Consider the following 16,646-nt stretch of genomic DNA (forward strand, 5'->3'; position numbering starts at 1 on the left):
CGTGTGGTGTGCCACAGACATGATTTCCATCAGAGGGGAGCCAGACAAAAGGTAAGCTCATTATTTTACAGTATAAAACAGAGTCTGCTCTACTCAATGGAGACTCAGTACATTGACACCTGCAGAGGACACCATCGCGTGACAGGCTCAGATCGCTCCATTTCTGCTTTTCCCCAAATTTTCAGCCAGGTGACAAAACTGCAGCCCTTGCTACGGTCCACTTGGGTTGCTTGCATGTGCTTGCGATTGCTGTGACATTTTGCACGTGACCAGAGTATGCACATAACGGGATTAAGTCAGTGGGCCAGCTGCATACGGTGCAATAAAACAGAGTATGCAATTGTTGAGCTGACTGTAGTTGTACACATCACTGTTGAGCTGATTGTGGTTGTACACATCACTGTGGAGGGTGGAAAGAGGGAAGGAGGTTGGGCCAGGGCATGAGTCGTCAGTGCTTGCTCTTCTTGGACTTTTTGTGAGATCGGTGTGGAGATCTGGACTTTGACCTGGACTTCTTGCTTGATTTCTTCGGTGTCCTCGACCGTGACCGCCGGGACCTTTTGGGCGTTCTGGGCGGTGACGGTGACCTTATAGAAGAAGGTGAAACAAAGTCAATGGAGAGTTTTTGAAATTCTAAAGATTTCAAACAACCATCAACAAAATACACTTTTCTCTTCTTCTTCTTCTGAATATTTTTTTTTGGGTGTAACACTGCTCTGATTTGCAGTCCTTGACAGACTGATGCATTTCAAGTGCAAGGGAAATCAAGCAAACAAATGTATCTTCAATTATGATTCATGTGTAAGTCAGTTGTGGTGACAGACATTCTACAGACTTGTGGTCTTAGTTAATTCTGTCCTTGTAATTGAGTGGATGGTAAGTAGCTCTGTCTGTTGCTGCAGGAGTTAGCTGCAGGCTGCAAGTTCTCTCTAATACCCAGAACACCCAAAATATATAAATATATAAGAGTGGCCACCTGTCAAGTATGTAAGTCAAGGCTGATGCGCTCTCTATTCTTCACTAACACAGTTATCACCGTAGAGCATAAAGGAGGGAGAGTACCTTTTGGAGGACTTCCTGCTGCTGTTCCGTGGGGAGTCTTTGTGCGAGGAGCGGGACCTGGAGCTGTCCTTTGTGTAGGAGCGGTCCGACCTTTCAGAGCGAGGGGAGGGGGACTTCCCCCGTCGCCCGCTGCTGCGGGCGGGGCTGGGGGAGCCGCTGTGCCTGCGTTTCCTGGCAACCACAGCGGGAGACACACACCTGTCACAGGTGGGCCAGTTTAATGCAACTCATCAAAGACACTTTCCTCCTTTTACTCACTCAATCCACCATATTTCCCGCACAGCACATCACAAAAAAGGAGTACCATTTCATGTTCTAGTACACACCCTAATGTTGGGTTATGCACAGTTTATGTTCTGATATACCACAAAACATCTGTTGGGTCTGGGTATTTATACACTTAGAATCTCTGGGGTCTGTAAAACACTTGCTACTGTTGGGAGGGGTGGTAGTTTAGCTCTAATTCCTAAGAATGGAAATGTGAGGCACAAATGGCTTACCTGTCTTTTCTGGATGGTGACGAATCCTCCTTCTCCTTTTCTTTTGAACGGACCTCTGTTTTCTCTTTGTCTTTTTTGTCTCTTTCTTTTTCCCTTTCAAGCTTCTCTTTTTCTTTTTCCTGAAAAACAAAATCTCTTTAAACAATCTCTAAATAACAGAAAGCTATCTGGCACACTGTTTTAAACTGCTTCTAAAAGGCAATTTATTTTTCATTTGGGCAAAGCCTTGCTGAGGTTCAGTGATTTTAAATACATACCTTCTGCCTTGATTCAGGCCAACATGCTCCCTTGATTATTGCTTGGGTAAGACCAATTTAAATGCCATTAGGGTAATGGAGGACGTGTGGGTTTACTGTTAATGTAAAATCATCGCCCCCTTGTGTTACAGCACTGACAGCACAAAACATTAATTCCCTGCGTAGTGCTGACGTGACCAGTGGTCAGAAAAGTGAACTCTTTTGTGTGCCTTGCTCATTGCTTATCATCAGCACCTAATGGTGTGGGACTGAATCAAAATAATGCGTTACACTGAAGGAAAATTAAAACGCTACTCTGTCAGCGACGAGAATCTGCCATTGCTTACCTTTTGTAACAGCTTGTCTCGATAATGCTGGACTTGTTCCTGAATGCTCTGTCCAGATTTCTTGGGCCGTTTTCCTGATTCCAGCTCATCTTGAAACTTCATCACTTTAACCTGAGAAGAAATCACGCGAAGAGCACTGACACCACCCATCACGGGGAAAGTCCTGCGGCATGCTGGGAACGTGACCGAGGCCGGGACGCGCGCCAGCGCTGCTCAGCCTTACCTCGATTTCCCGCAGCTTCGTGCGCTTCTCCTCGTTCATCCCGGAGAACTTTGCCATTTTACCGTCAGAGGAGTCGTCCTTGATGGGGTTGGAGTACGACTGCTGTTCCTCCGACCGGGAACTCTTGGAGTCATCCTCATCTTCGCTCTCCTCCTCTTCCCTTTGGAGACACACTTTCAGTTACACAGAGCATCTTCCAGCTCTCATTGAGCTGAAAAGGAGCTCAGTAACCAGGTGCTCTCGGTGACCAGCACATTGTGAACGAAATGCAGCATTTCAGAGTTCCAGGAAAGTCAGTAGCACATGCAGCACACTGGGACACACACAGGCTATGAGGGCTTCATATCAGGTGTTTTTATCCTCTTTTAAACCTTATTTTTCCTCCAATTATTCAACTACAAGTGGTACAAGTACTATGAGGCCCCATCCAACTAAATGAAGTAATCCACATCAAGGGAATGGATGAGTACCAGGACCCCATCAGCTTTTCACTGCTCTACAGCTGGAAGGAGGGTCTGGTCCAGGAGAAGCCTCCTATATTTGTGTCATTAAAACCCTCAGCTATGAAACTGGGCCAGTTATTAGACTGAATCGGTCCAAATGTTCCTGGCCCCAAGGCACAACTGTAACTGATAAGAGATATGGAAATGTGCAGGCAGAAGTCCAACTACGTGAATATCAATGTTAAGAGCGGAACATGTTGTCATTCTTACTTAGAGAAGAAGGAAGTGAAAGGTACACAGGTTATGTAAATATGCTCTATTGTTTTCGGTTGGAGAGTATCTGTTTCTACAATGTGAACAGGATCACTGACATTGCTGTAGTGATCATCCCACACACTGGTATCATGCATTTTACTTACTTTTTGAGTTCCTCTGACTCTGGCTGTTCAAAGATTTCCCACTTCGAAGTAGTGACAGCTGAAAGGAAACCAGACAAGTCAAAATGAACACAAAATAAAAAGTAAGACATGAATAGTGCAAGTGACTGTTTTATTTTTTGACACATAAATTCCAGCCATATCACTGAATGTTAAGTTTACAGTAATGTGTTCTCACCCTGCGCTTCCAGTTCAGACTCATCCACTGCTTCCCATTTTGAAGGTGCTACTTTGAAGGTACCTTCCTTTTGCCCAGACTGATCCACTGACAGAGGAAACAGGAAAAAGTATACACATTAAAGCATGCCCGTTACTGGTGGCTGGTGCTTCCAGAATCTGAAGAGGCAGATAAGAGCTGTGAGTCCACTCTTCCATAATTTTACCTTGTACTGAATGCAAAAAGTGCACGGTCTCAAATCTACATCCTTACTTAAGTCACTTCTAATATCTGCTTCTCCCATGGGGTCCCCTAAATAATACCAAAAGTACCAGACCTTACATGAATACACTATGCATCTCACCTAACATAAAAGGCCTAAATGCTGCCATAAAAACCGGCTTCTTTTTCATTTCCTTCTTTCCTTGCTTCCTCTTTCCAACTCCACCACATCGCCTTGCTAATCTTCCCCTGAATTCCACCACATTTAAAATATAACAATTTGCATGCTATAGCCCTCAGGACTATCAAAAATCTTACATATCACAATCACAGTGTTCCCCTTTAAGCATCTCATCTCCGGCATCTCTAAAACCATTACAACACATAAAAACCCCACCACTGTGAAACCACGGTAACACGAATTGCAGTAAAACACCACTGACAGTTCAGTGAGGTGGAGTAATTCTAAGAGGGGGGATTTTTTTGATTTACATACCACACAGCCATATAATGGGGTAAGGACCTCTAAAACATGACAGGTTGTACAGAACACAGTCTGAAAGTATAAGACCACAAAGTCGTCCCTTAAAAAACACCTTTACGATACTCACATGGAACCCCGTCAAGGTCGTCGTCCACGGTCTTTATGGGAACCCCGTCTAGGTCGTCAAGAGGGGCTCCGTCGATGGGCGCCCCATCTATGGGCGCTCCGTCGATGGGCGCTCCGTCGATGGGCATCCCGTCCACATCCTCCAGTGGGGCCCCGTCCAGCTCTTCCGCGATGGGGGCCCCGTCGATGTCTTCCGCGGGCTCCGCCTGTACATCACACAGAGAAAGTACCAGTCTGACTCCAGCTCTCCCATCCACACTCCAGTAGGACACTCCTCAGGGTCATTACATCAGTGCTACAGACTTATCCAATTCCAGTCAAAAGTTTGGACACAGCTTTTATTCTTTATTTTTACCATTTTCCACATTTTAGAATAAGTGGCAAAGACGTCATCAAAACTATGAAATAGCAGAAATGGTACTACGCAGTGTTGAAAAAAATCAAATCAAATCTTTTACATTTTAGATTCTTCAAGATCACCAAAAATATTTTTTAAAATTAAAACATTTTTTTTTTAAAGAAATTCATACATAGACAAATATAGTGAAGTTGATGCCTAAGAAAAAAATGTCAAGCATTTAAGCACAGGTCTTTAGATCAAAGTGTCTTTGAAAGCATGTTTTCCATTATCTTAATCAGTTGTGTCCAACTTCTGACTGGTACTGTATGTGCCTCGCTAAGTTTAGGAGGTCAGGATTCAGACTTCTCTTACCTCAGGAATGGCTACAGGGGGTTCCTTCTCTGCATTCAGGTTGACCAGCCCCAGGAAGATGTTCTGCAGTTTAATCAGGAAGGGGTCTGGGTACACCGCCCAGTCTTCCCACGCTCGGAAGCAGGACATCACTCTTTGCTATGGCCGGGAAAGAAGCGGTGGAGATATTTTAATGAATTTAACCCATGACAAATCACCCTGGATGCATGGGAAAAAAAACAGCAAGAGGATGTTCGATAAAAATTGATTACAAATGAGAAAGCTGAATCAGACTAGCCACGGGCTAGATGCATGCATGGAGTTTTAATTTTTTTCACTTTACCTCAAACAATTTTTGACTTAACATACAGGCTAAAAATGTCTAGGTTTAGTCTGAATCATGCTGAATACATCTAAATCACTGGATCCAATGTAATAGAGAAAATACCTTGAAATTTTCTGATTGTAGGTGGCCCTGTATTGTTCTGTAGGTGGCATGTAGGTCTGAAAATATCTGGCAGAGTTTGGTTTCAAAGCTGTATGGAAAAAGAATTGAAATGAGAATGATAATATCGATAAGGGTAATGGCAGTCCTTTTATAATGTTTTGTGATTGGTTGATTGTGTCAGCTATCAGAAATTTACTGTTCACTTCTCAGATCAGTTTCACACAAATTCAGCTCAGTATGCTGTTAGCAGTAATACTGTGCAACCCAAGTAAGCAAGTATTACAAATCAAAATAGCTTTTACTAATTTTTTTTTTTAATTCTTTTAATTTTTTTACTTTTACTAATTACATTTAATAAGTGTGAAAGGTACCAATTACTTTTTACTAATTTCTAATATATATATATATATATATATATATATATATATATATATATATATATATATATATACATATATATATATACACACACATACATATATATATATATATATATATATATATATATATATATATATATATATATATATATATATATATATAGTGTAGCTCTTCAATTTACTATTACCGTGGAAAGGAAAATGTGCAACATATCAGAGGGGGGGCAGTTCATACTTACTATTTCCTATAATAGGAGGCGTTGGTAACTTTAGCAGACGAGTTATACAGCACATCTGATACCAAATACAGCCGTGCAATCTAGGGAAAAGGCGACATGTTAAACAGAATATTCATTCATTCGAAAGAAAAAAAGTGATAGGAGCACATCAAAAGACAAGTGAAAGCTTCTCACTGATTCATGTTTTCTCATTTGGAGAGAATTTCACTGTACTGAGAAAACCCCATTCATTGGTTTTTGATACATTCGTCTTTGTACTTCTAGAACCCTTAGAAAGTCTCCCTCCCCCTCTTCTTGGGCAAGGTCTGCAGATTAATCTCTACATTGGAAAATCTGATGCACTGCTGTAATGTAGAGATACAATTTGGATACAAGAGGGCGTGGCCTCATTAACCACTAAATGTACCCACCCACTTACAAGCATTATACGTGACTGACTGACTTGAACCAATCACACTGTTTCGCTTTAAGTGTCTTGAGTGATTCAATAAAGACAGAACGTGACAGATCATAGTAGCTCCAGTCATCATCATTTCCACAATCCCCCTGACCTTTTTGGGCAGTGGAGTCTTCAGTATGGACAGAGACTCGGTGATGCACTCCACGATCTCCTCGGCGGCTTCTGCGCGACTCAGGCAGAACAGCATGGCATCTGCTATGTCACTCTTCCTGGGAGTCAGGCCGCGCAGGATCTCCTCCAGTTTGTCTCTTTCCCTGCGAGGAGAAGCACAGTCAACCAGAGTCAATCAGGAAAAAGAAATCGATCACAGGAGCTGAAGACTGAAACTACGTTAAACCACTGCAAAGGGTTTGACTTTCAGCTCAGCCTAAACCTGTACGCTACACGACAACCCCCCACGATACAAGTAACCTCTGGCATACTGAATCTAATCACTAACTAAAGCACACATAGAAGAAAGGACTAAGCAAGCTTGAGTATTCGGACGTTAGAGAGGAAACACACTCTTCTTTCAAGCAGCCTTTTTTGCCAGCCTCTTCTTCCTCTTCGTCATCTTCGTCGTCGTCAAACGTTCCGTGCAGGTAGGGGTTCAGAGGAGGCGGCCTCCACAAAGACCCGTTCTTAAACATGCGGAAGTCTTCCGTGCGCCACTTTGTTGGAGAATCTCCCTGCGGGACAACGTTCAGACTCATCTGGTGAGAAATGCTCTGTAATTTGCTTAGAGCTTTAGACATGTAAGCGCTGGATGAATATCAGACCTGTAGAATGGTGTATAGCTTCCATCGGTAGTACACATGAGCCGGGCTCTGATTCTCAAACAGAAACCTGTTTTTGTACAGAGAGGAAAAAAAAGAAAAGGCAACCAGCATATAAGGTATGCTACAACAATTAATTTAACAAACAGCCCTGTAGAGCAATGTCGAGAGCTGCAAAAAAAACGGGTGCTGATGTGCAAGCTGAAGTCACAGAAACGCACCTGTACATTGGGTTGTTGATCTCTCGGTTCATGATCATGGCTTCAAACATGGGGCCCTCACGCACCACAAACTCGATCATTCGGTGGATCAGAGAGAGCAAATTCCTATAAGAAAAACACAGTTAAAGCGAAACAGATTCAGAATGGTAACTGTTCTCCAAAATCACTGCCCTTCTTCAGAAGTCTATGACGTTACTGTGTTTGTACTGTTGTAGCCATCTTTCATATTCAAGATTCGTTTGCAGTAGAATGATTTAAACTGTTTAACTAGGACAGCTTCACTAGTTATGGTCTGATGCTTTGAAATTAATTACCTATAAACACACACAGATGTGCGATCTGTATTACATACATAAAAATACGTAAAATTACATATATTCACCATGGCTGCATTAAGTACTGCAGAGCTAATGAGCAACAACTACAAACTACACTCTAAAACAGGCTTAAATTATGAGCTGTATTAATTAGTATATCAAATCTTAAACCATTTGTCAAGCTGTCTGATACCACCACCATCTTATTTATCAGAAGAAAATAGTAAATGGATTACAATCTAAAAAATCTAAAAATACATAATAATGCTATACCTATGATTTATAATGCTTGCAGAGTGTCATCTTGTGATTGTTTTAGCTAAAATGCATTCAAGCTAACTTGTGTGCCACTTTCTAAAAATCATAAGCTGTTCTTAACGCTAAAACTTAGCCAATTAAAATGTGCAAGAAATGAGGAAATAAGAACCAGATCTTATAAAAGTATTACAAATTACTCTTCACCACAAAATTCATAAAAGAAAAATTCAGTGCTTTTCTGTCGTAAGAAATAAATGACTGGCTCTGTATGAACTGCTACATTTACAAATACAGAGAACCACAGCATTAAATTGCTGGCCAAAACAGGTCCTAAAAGGTGGCTACAACATTGTGAAGTATCAATAGATACGTAGTACTGAATAAATGTGAATGGAGAGAGGGAAGACGAATATGGTCTGTAAAAGAACTACAGCGATATCTACAGACATTTAGAAGGGGCAGGGTGCAGGTTGTACATTGTAAAATTAGCCTAAAGTGGCCAACAAAACAACAAAGGATGCCTTTCATTTACAACACAATCACATTTACTTGTATTGGAGCCGATCGTACCAATGTGAGGTAAAATTCAGTATACTTTCCCAATCCATCCCATGATGCTTTTCTGGTCCCCCGCTGCCGCAGACAGTTCAACTTGTGCTGCTCACCAAGGCCAATGTCAAAGGTCACAGACTATGAGGATTGGAATTCTCGGCACAGGTCGTTTGGCTGTACCCATGCTTGGCTGACAGAGGCCAGGGGGTGTGCAGTTGGGGTGAGCAGTAGTCAAGACTGACTTTAAATGATGTGAACATCGTTATTAGTTGAACTGGAATGTGTACATGGATAAAACTACTTTGTAGAAGCGTAACAACTACTCATGGACTAGTGGTCAGGGACATGACGCATGCAACATGTAAAGATGACGACGGTGAGATGGCAACTGTGATTACAAACAGCTGTTGTTCGTTTGACCAGACCTTTGAACTAACTGCTGTCCTGAGGTGCTTCATACCAAATGTACTGCACAGCAGAATTACTGTATCACTACCTGTGTAGCTATACTATGTTTCTGTATCGTTATACTATTACTTACACTTCTATACTGTAGTATCACAGAATGTGTAGTATCTGTGTTACTACAGTATATGTAACTTGGTATGTTGGTGTATTTTAAAAATCAGCAATATAGCCATGCTATAACCCTGCTCTATTGTAACGAAAGTTTTGGTATTACGGCTATAGTGGGATGCAGGCGCACTTCAAGACTTTAAGACAATGTAAGCCTGCTAAACTCAATCCACTCACTCTCTTGGCACCTTGTCTTTTCACAGCACAGAAAAAAAGTGTTTCCTAGAAAACCAACATGTAGCTGATAGCAGCCTTTAAAGACAGACACGAACGTGCTCCTTTATCAACTACTGCTCACCCAAACTAACCAACCTCCAATAGCATGCATTGTCCAATTGATCAAACTTTTATATTATTATGGGATGTTTTTCTACAATTTTCACCAATTTAAAAAAGAAAAACATGTACCTTTCTGTTGGGATAACCACTTTGACTATGGCTTGCGACAGAGTCTGTATATGAAGTCACATCAGATAATAAACATAGAATATGTGAGTATTGTTAACAAGCAACAAGCAAAATATAAAAAATGCATTGAAAACTGCATAACAACTTTACTGCTGTCAGTTTTAACACTATAAACAAAGTAACTATTTTGGCAAAACTCTTTCAACTGAAGTAGTGAAGTAAATGAATTATCATAACTACTATACAATAACTGAAGTAGTTTTTATTTTTTAAAAAATCCACTTTCAAATTGCTGGTAGACTTAACTTGCAAATGTCACATATGTGCATGAAGCAAACTACTTCAGTTATATCAACTGCACTAGAAATGTTTCACTTCTCTGTCACATACTGCAGAAATACTGAACAAAATACAGTACCTTACAGCTTTAAATAAAAACATACTGAAAAAACAACCACTGAGATACCAATCAGCTATACAATTTCTATGATATAAATATGCACATTTCTGTGTTAGCCATATCCCATCACACCATTGTTTATAAATAAACTGCATATCTCTACATAACCTTACTACGTATGTGCTAGCTCTTGTACACCTAAATTGGTATCAATGCTCTTCCACAATATCACATTCCCAAACTACTGCTGTGCACAGCTCTCTGCTCTTATGTTTTGTGGCAAGATAAATGTATGAAGTGCAGAACCCAAGCTTAATGACAGAAAATATGACCAACAAACTGGCTTTGCCTAAAATACTAATTTTACAAAGATGTTGCAAGTAAAAACACAAGGCTTTAAAAAGTAAATACTCAAAGACTTCTGCACCCTTACCAGACCTTACGTTATCTATGAACACACTTAACTTCCTACACATGGCACACTGAATTACCTTATCGAACTCCTCCTTGTTTTTGGGAGGGGGTAGCAGGGCGGCGTTGGGGTTCTTCAACCTCTCGCGGGGCTGGGCGTTGAAGGGCAGGCCAGAGGGGGGCGGTGGGAGCGTGTGCTCCATCATGGAGGGTGGAATGTATATGGGGTGGGGTGGGATCGGGACGCCTTTACCCCATCCCAGCTTCATCTCAAAATTCATGATCATCTTTCCTGGAATGATTTAAAATGATCGTGATGTGCTAGGGTCCATTTAAAATGTCAAAACAACATTGCTCAAGGGTATGGAATCATGAAGTCACTTATCAATGGTATCTTATCATTATTAACTTAAAATATCCTCAATACTTAGCTGCTGGTGGACAAAAATGTAAACCCATAAAACTCCAACCCACACAACTGGTTACTCAGGGTTGCAGCGATGTTAACACAACACACCACAAATGCACAGAAGTCTTTACCATTTAAATGTTTCAGCGCTCGTTCTGCATCTCTCCTGGTCATGAAAGCCACGAATCCACAGTTTCGCTCTCTGGCCCGTTCCTCATCCGTCCTGGGCCACATGATCTTCACACTGGCCAAAGGACCATAGCGACCAAACTCCTGACAAAGCATCTCTTCATTCATCTGGTATGGACAACAGGAAAGCAATTAAAACTCCAGCTCCTAAAATGCTTAAGATGGTGCTGACTCAACAGTTAAAAACATGGTCATGCACACTTCAGTCTCCAAATACCTTTGTTAAAAGTATGTTCCAGTGTGTACCTCTTACCTGTGGGTTTATGTTTCCCAGATACAAGTTTGTGGTAGAGGGGTCGCCAACATCGTGTGAGCCTGGTGCGGAATCATCCAGAACTGCAAAAAAGGAGGAACCAGGTGACTTTATCATTCGTTACTGTGCATTCATGCTTGTAGCCACTTGAAATAAAACGCATGCCACAATATAAAGTCAAATTACCACTGGACGGACGGTTTCTTCGTGAAGAACCATCCGCTAAAAGAAGCAGAAAACCGTGTAAATTTTGTTTCAAAATAAGTAGGGTTTTGAAGATCACTACAGGGAGAAGAGGGGTGATGACCGAAGAGCAGAGCGCAGAGGCCTCTGTACGTGAGGTCAGCAGAGCAGGACTAAGAGGTGCTGCCGTGTCACATGTCACTTACAGGAGCGTCTTCCATCACCGCTGGAGAGGGGCTCAAATCTGCTGACGCGTCCCTTCATCTTGTGTCGCTCATCTCGCTCTTCCTGGATTCTGAGGGAGTGCGTTTACAATGAGATCACCAAAAAAGCAGCACCACAAAGGGATGTTTACAGGGGCTTAACAGGGCCTTTACAACTGCTGCATGATGGTATTTACATACAAAACTATGGCCACTTAGTAAGGACCTCATACACCAAAGAACGCTAACGGTCTGCTAAAGTCTGTCATATGTTGTGTCAGTTGTAATAAATCACGAATATGGAAGATGAGCATTTTAATACTTTTGTCTTATATAAAACAAATGGACACTACAGAAGTAGTGTAACCAAGCAAGAAATAAAGCAGAAATAAAGCAGAAAACAAAAACAAAAACCAACACACACAAACCATTGTTCACCTGATAAAATAATATCTAATAAAATCCTGCCTATGCTGTTGCCAAAGCAACTTTTTTTCGCCAGTATATTAATCAAATAGTAGCATCCCAGACCAACCAACTGAGCTGTGCTATACAATCCTGGTATGGAGAAACAATGTTACAATGGAGACAATCCATCTGCAATCCAAGAACTGCTGCAAGCAAACTCTAGTCTGGGAGCCCTATGAGAAGGACATAGCACTTACCGTTTAAGTTCTTCTTTAAAGAGCTCCAGGTTGCTTTTCTTCTTTTCCTTTTCACCAGTCTTCTTTGCGGTCTATAAAAACAAATTAAGTAAAAATTTTCAAAACAAAGCATACAAGGACAAGATTTTTGCTACAATGGAAAAATTAAACCTGGATAAATACTTACATTTCTTTTGTCTATTGCTAAAAACTGTGGAGGGGTTTCCAAAGGCAAAGGCACACTTTTGGGTTCAAAGCGAGACTTGGGTTTGTACAGCTTGCCTTTCCTGTCATCATTAGCAGACTCTTCTGCGGGGAGGGAATGCATTCAAAAGAGAGTTAGACTCTTGTATGGAAGATCAAACCTGTTAGTTCATGAGATACTGATACCCTGTTGAGATAATATTAAATATAATAATGATAATCAGATGCAAAAGATGACCACTATGCCCTTACAAATGTATCTGTCGTGTTTAGATAACATCTGTGTACAGCTAGCTGTTACCAAACCACAAAGAGCTGATGAGGCTGGCCCCGGACCTCTTCTCCAAGAACATCACTTGCCATTTTTAATCACTGGGTATTTTTTAAGATTATATTATCGTCTTCCGATTTACCTCTTGCTGCATTGGCAAAGCCCCCTCTGACGAAGGCTTTGACTTTGCCCTCTCCACCTTCAAACGCAGCCAGGAATTCCTCATAGATCTCGGCTGCAGCCCGCTCATCCTCCTGAAGAAACAGAACATGGAGCCCCGCCTTCCACTTAGAGATGGAATAATGCATGCTGTTCTTTCAGCATGGCCAGCACTCTCACCGCAGCCAAAAATAATGTCCTTCTTAAAACTTTACATAAAATGTATAGATCCGTCTGAGACAGAGATTTGGGTAAATATTTAAATTGCTATCACAGCTTTGCTGGCATTTCAACTAATGACACAGTTGGACTTCAGCCCGCTCCAGCCTGACATGAAGCTTCACGCACAGACAGGCACGTGCTACAGCAGACTGCAGCTTGCATGGAACAGGTTAGTTACATGTATTTAGTGGACGTCATTTTAAAAATCCAAGCTAAAGCCATTGTATTAAAACCACGGTTCCATTACCTTCTTTTTAATCTCCTCTTGCTCCTTCTTGCTGAGGGTTCTTTTTGCAACAGCCATTTTGCCAATGGTGAAGGACTTCAGCTTACTCTCCAGCAGTGCCTGCATTACACAGTTCAAACTATGTTATTTACACAAATCAATACTGTATCCTCAGTCTTCCCCTTATTCAAAGTCAGACAGCGCCTACACCTTCATTTTCAGTACTTCTAGTAGCCCGGCAAGGTTTACTATCGGAGGAATTCTTAAAATGTGTTGAGTATATAAATATAAAAAATGACATGTAAATCCAGGTAACATTAAAGTAATTTTGTAACATCATTAAGCTAGCTACATGCTAAAATAATACAGACGGAGGTAATTAGAGGTATTTGAAGCAGGTTAGCTACCAAGCCATGCCTACCACACAATGCAATGCAAACGCATGCAATGCAAATACTTCTGTTGCTACGATAACTAACTTGCTAATACATTAACATGAAATCCTGGGTTGCTTGCATTTTGACATCATGTAACAGCTTACCATTTACCTAGACAGACGGGATGCCAGCAGGTAGCTAACGCTACAGTAAAATTCTGCTTTTCAAACGACGTGACAGACGACAGATCCATTCGAAATACAACAGAAATTCTCTAGCCAAAGAGCTAGCCTAGCTGGCTATAACCATTAAGCATGCCGAGACTAAGCTACAATACACACATAACTTACTCGCATACATTTGAAAAATAGAACAAACTAAAATATTAGATTACATCTGACATGAATAGTTGGTAGTCTGCCGCGGGTTAAAGGCCAACTATGAAATTGTTCCCAGGCTAGCGACTCAGCTTAGACCCGATGTGACAATGTTAGGCTAAGTTTCACCAGGGTGCTTGGTCGCTAGGACGAGCCACCAAATTATCTAGCAAACTGTTAACTAGCAAGGTAGCTCCAGAACTAAATACTAAATAGCTGCCATATATATCAAAATTGCAATTACCCTGAAAACATTCCGTTAAGCTGTTTTACATAATAGAAAACTAACAGAAACCAGTGCCTGTTCATGGGCGCTTTCGATATCACTACCGGTTAACTTGGCTTAAGTTCTCGTATAGCGTTAAAGCAGATTTATATATTAAGATAGTCTGACTAGCCAGTTACATACCGTGGTCATCAGTTCTCAGCCCTGCGAGAAGCGGGCTACATGGAAAAGACCAATTTCAGAAATTTTTGCTCTGCGAAACATTTTACTAAGCTACAAACTATGGCGCCATATCCAAACACACGCTACCGGTTAGCTAGCCGATTAGCTAACCACCTTCGACTCAATCATTTGCATGCTAGTCAGTCGATCTACGTTATTTCTCTGAACCACGACAATCAGCTGAATGTCTAACATTGACAGAAGTGAATAATATCGTTGCTAACATTATCTCAGCTGGACTAGTTAGACAACGTCAGACAAGCTCAATTTAAATAGTCGGCTCATTTAGTACATTGCACATATTAATAGGTTAGATCACAAATAACTAAGGATATCATTTAAGAAATCACACAAGACAGTTTTATCTGGATATTTGGCTAGCTCGGTCGAATAGCAAGGAAATCTCTGCTATTAGCAAGTCCGGCCTATCAGCTCAGTTAGCTAGCTAGCTTAGCCAGCCACACATTTCTGCACGGCCGCACAATGCTGGTCCCTTCCCGGTTACACACTCTCACACGTCAGTGCGCCAGCGAAATACACAAGGAACCATATCTAGATGAATCCCAACGAAACATATATTTTGTTTTAGTTATTGTTTTCGCGCAGCTCCACAGCAAAAAGTACATTTATTCAGTTTATTAATTCACCTTTGCGCTGGCTTTCTGGTCACCGCCAGGTGTTTTGTCCGCCATCTTGACTCTTTTCCCACAGATGTAATCGATCACCGATCTCTCGATTGCCAAGTACTGTAGAGACTTCGAGAATCCAAATAGCCAAATACCGAAATTTGGATGAGGAAGTGAATACACAAAGGCGTGTGCCACTCTAATTATGTTAGCCCGTGCAAGACGAAGGTTCAGAGCAGGATACATCAAACGCAGGGCTGACCTAACTACATGGGACTGTTTTTCTTATTTCTTGATGAAGGAGAGCTCAAATAATTACTATAAGCAGGCGAACAAGAATGCCTGAGTGAATTTATCAGTGATGATATAGGCGTTTCATAATTGAGGCTAGGTGCTTGAGTTATGAATAAACATCCTGCCTGTCAGATTTCAAAGTTAACCACTTTGAGACAAAGCTGAACAAAACATTGAATTTCAAAGGGACCGATATTTAGCGAAGCAAATAAATACTGTGCTTATTTAGACTACATAAGAAGCACTTCTTCAAAAGATGTGCATTCAAATCAATTAAATTTTAAACAATCCCAGTATGGACTATATAGATTATCGACACACTTGCACTATATGAGACATAAATTCAGTGTAAATTGCTTGTTTACTGCAAAGAAAGCTGCATTCACTCACTTCTGTCTGTAAAATTAATATCAAATAATTATGTGTAGGCTTATTTTACGTGCCTTTTAGGACCCTCATCGCGGATATTGATGAAACAGATAAAATATACAGTTAACATATCATGTAGCATCGGTAGTGTGCTGTCTCCTCAGCCTTATTATTTGCAATACTCATTGTGCTCAATCTGAAGAACCCAAGATTGGGTGGCAAGGTGGACATGAAGTTGCAGGTTGAATTCACAGTTCCAACAACACTGCTGTTTTACTCTTCAGGATGCAACTTAACTTGAATTACTTCCGTTAATCTCCAACCGTATACAATTACGTAACACTCTAAATCGCCTTGGGTACAGCCGTTTGCTAAGCAAATAAATAATGTAATGCGATATGCTTAGACACGCGCGCGCGTTGGCACACCTTATCTGATGGCACAGCATACAGTGGGCCACTAGATGGCGTAATTTCATTTATTTTTGTAAACTTAGATTATGCAATGATTTTCTGGATCCCCGAAACACACCAGCTCTGCACATACATTTGAAATGGACACAAGTCAGAAATTGTTTACACACGGAGACAACGTCCTAAATATCTGAAGGTTTATGTCTGGAAGTAGCACTGCACAGCAAATTATTCTTCTCAAAGCAGTCATTTGTGTAGGTCAAAAGTAGAGGTTTTAACATCAATAATAATATGGTAATAGCCTACAACGTTACAGTAATTTAGCTTTGTATTACACATGCCATTAATTAGGGCAGAGACTATAACTGAATTATTTCTATCACATTGAAATGTGAGGTTGTTAATGACATGAACACATCTTGGAGC

General features: G+C 41.0%; 1 protein-coding gene across 3 annotated transcripts; it reads right to left on the reverse strand.

Moving 5' to 3' along the window:
* Positions 1 to 339: 339 nt before the first annotated feature.
* LOC118772630 (U2 snRNP-associated SURP motif-containing protein-like) lies at positions 340 to 15,251 on the reverse strand. 3 transcript variants are annotated; one of them, XM_036521143.1, is made up of 26 exons: positions 15,166 to 15,251; positions 13,338 to 13,436; positions 12,852 to 12,963; positions 12,422 to 12,543; positions 12,256 to 12,326; positions 11,594 to 11,682; positions 11,391 to 11,426; positions 11,205 to 11,287; positions 10,894 to 11,059; positions 10,434 to 10,645; positions 9,543 to 9,586; positions 7,432 to 7,536; positions 7,214 to 7,280; positions 6,960 to 7,123; positions 6,547 to 6,709; positions 5,996 to 6,075; positions 5,377 to 5,464; positions 4,950 to 5,087; positions 4,239 to 4,443; positions 3,427 to 3,513; positions 3,231 to 3,288; positions 2,369 to 2,528; positions 2,146 to 2,256; positions 1,563 to 1,681; positions 1,063 to 1,233; positions 340 to 587 (listed from the first exon to the last, which is right to left on the reverse strand). In XM_036521143.1, the coding sequence occupies exons 1-26, from the start codon at positions 15,208 to 15,210 to the stop codon at positions 449 to 451; spliced, it is 2,934 nt and encodes a 977-aa protein (XP_036377036.1). In that variant the 5' UTR covers positions 15,211 to 15,251; the 3' UTR covers positions 340 to 448. The 3 variants fall into 3 exon arrangements, with proteins under 3 accessions (XP_036377036.1, XP_036377035.1, XP_036377037.1); XM_036521142.1 differs by having other exon boundaries at positions 1,063 to 1,260; XM_036521144.1 differs by lacking the exon at positions 11,391 to 11,426 and having other exon boundaries at positions 1,063 to 1,260.
* Positions 15,252 to 16,646: the final 1,395 nt, after the last annotated feature.

This window comes from Megalops cyprinoides, chromosome 2 (genome assembly GCF_013368585.1).
Source record: "Megalops cyprinoides isolate fMegCyp1 chromosome 2, fMegCyp1.pri, whole genome shotgun sequence".
NCBI lineage: Eukaryota > Metazoa > Chordata > Actinopteri > Elopiformes > Megalopidae > Megalops > Megalops cyprinoides.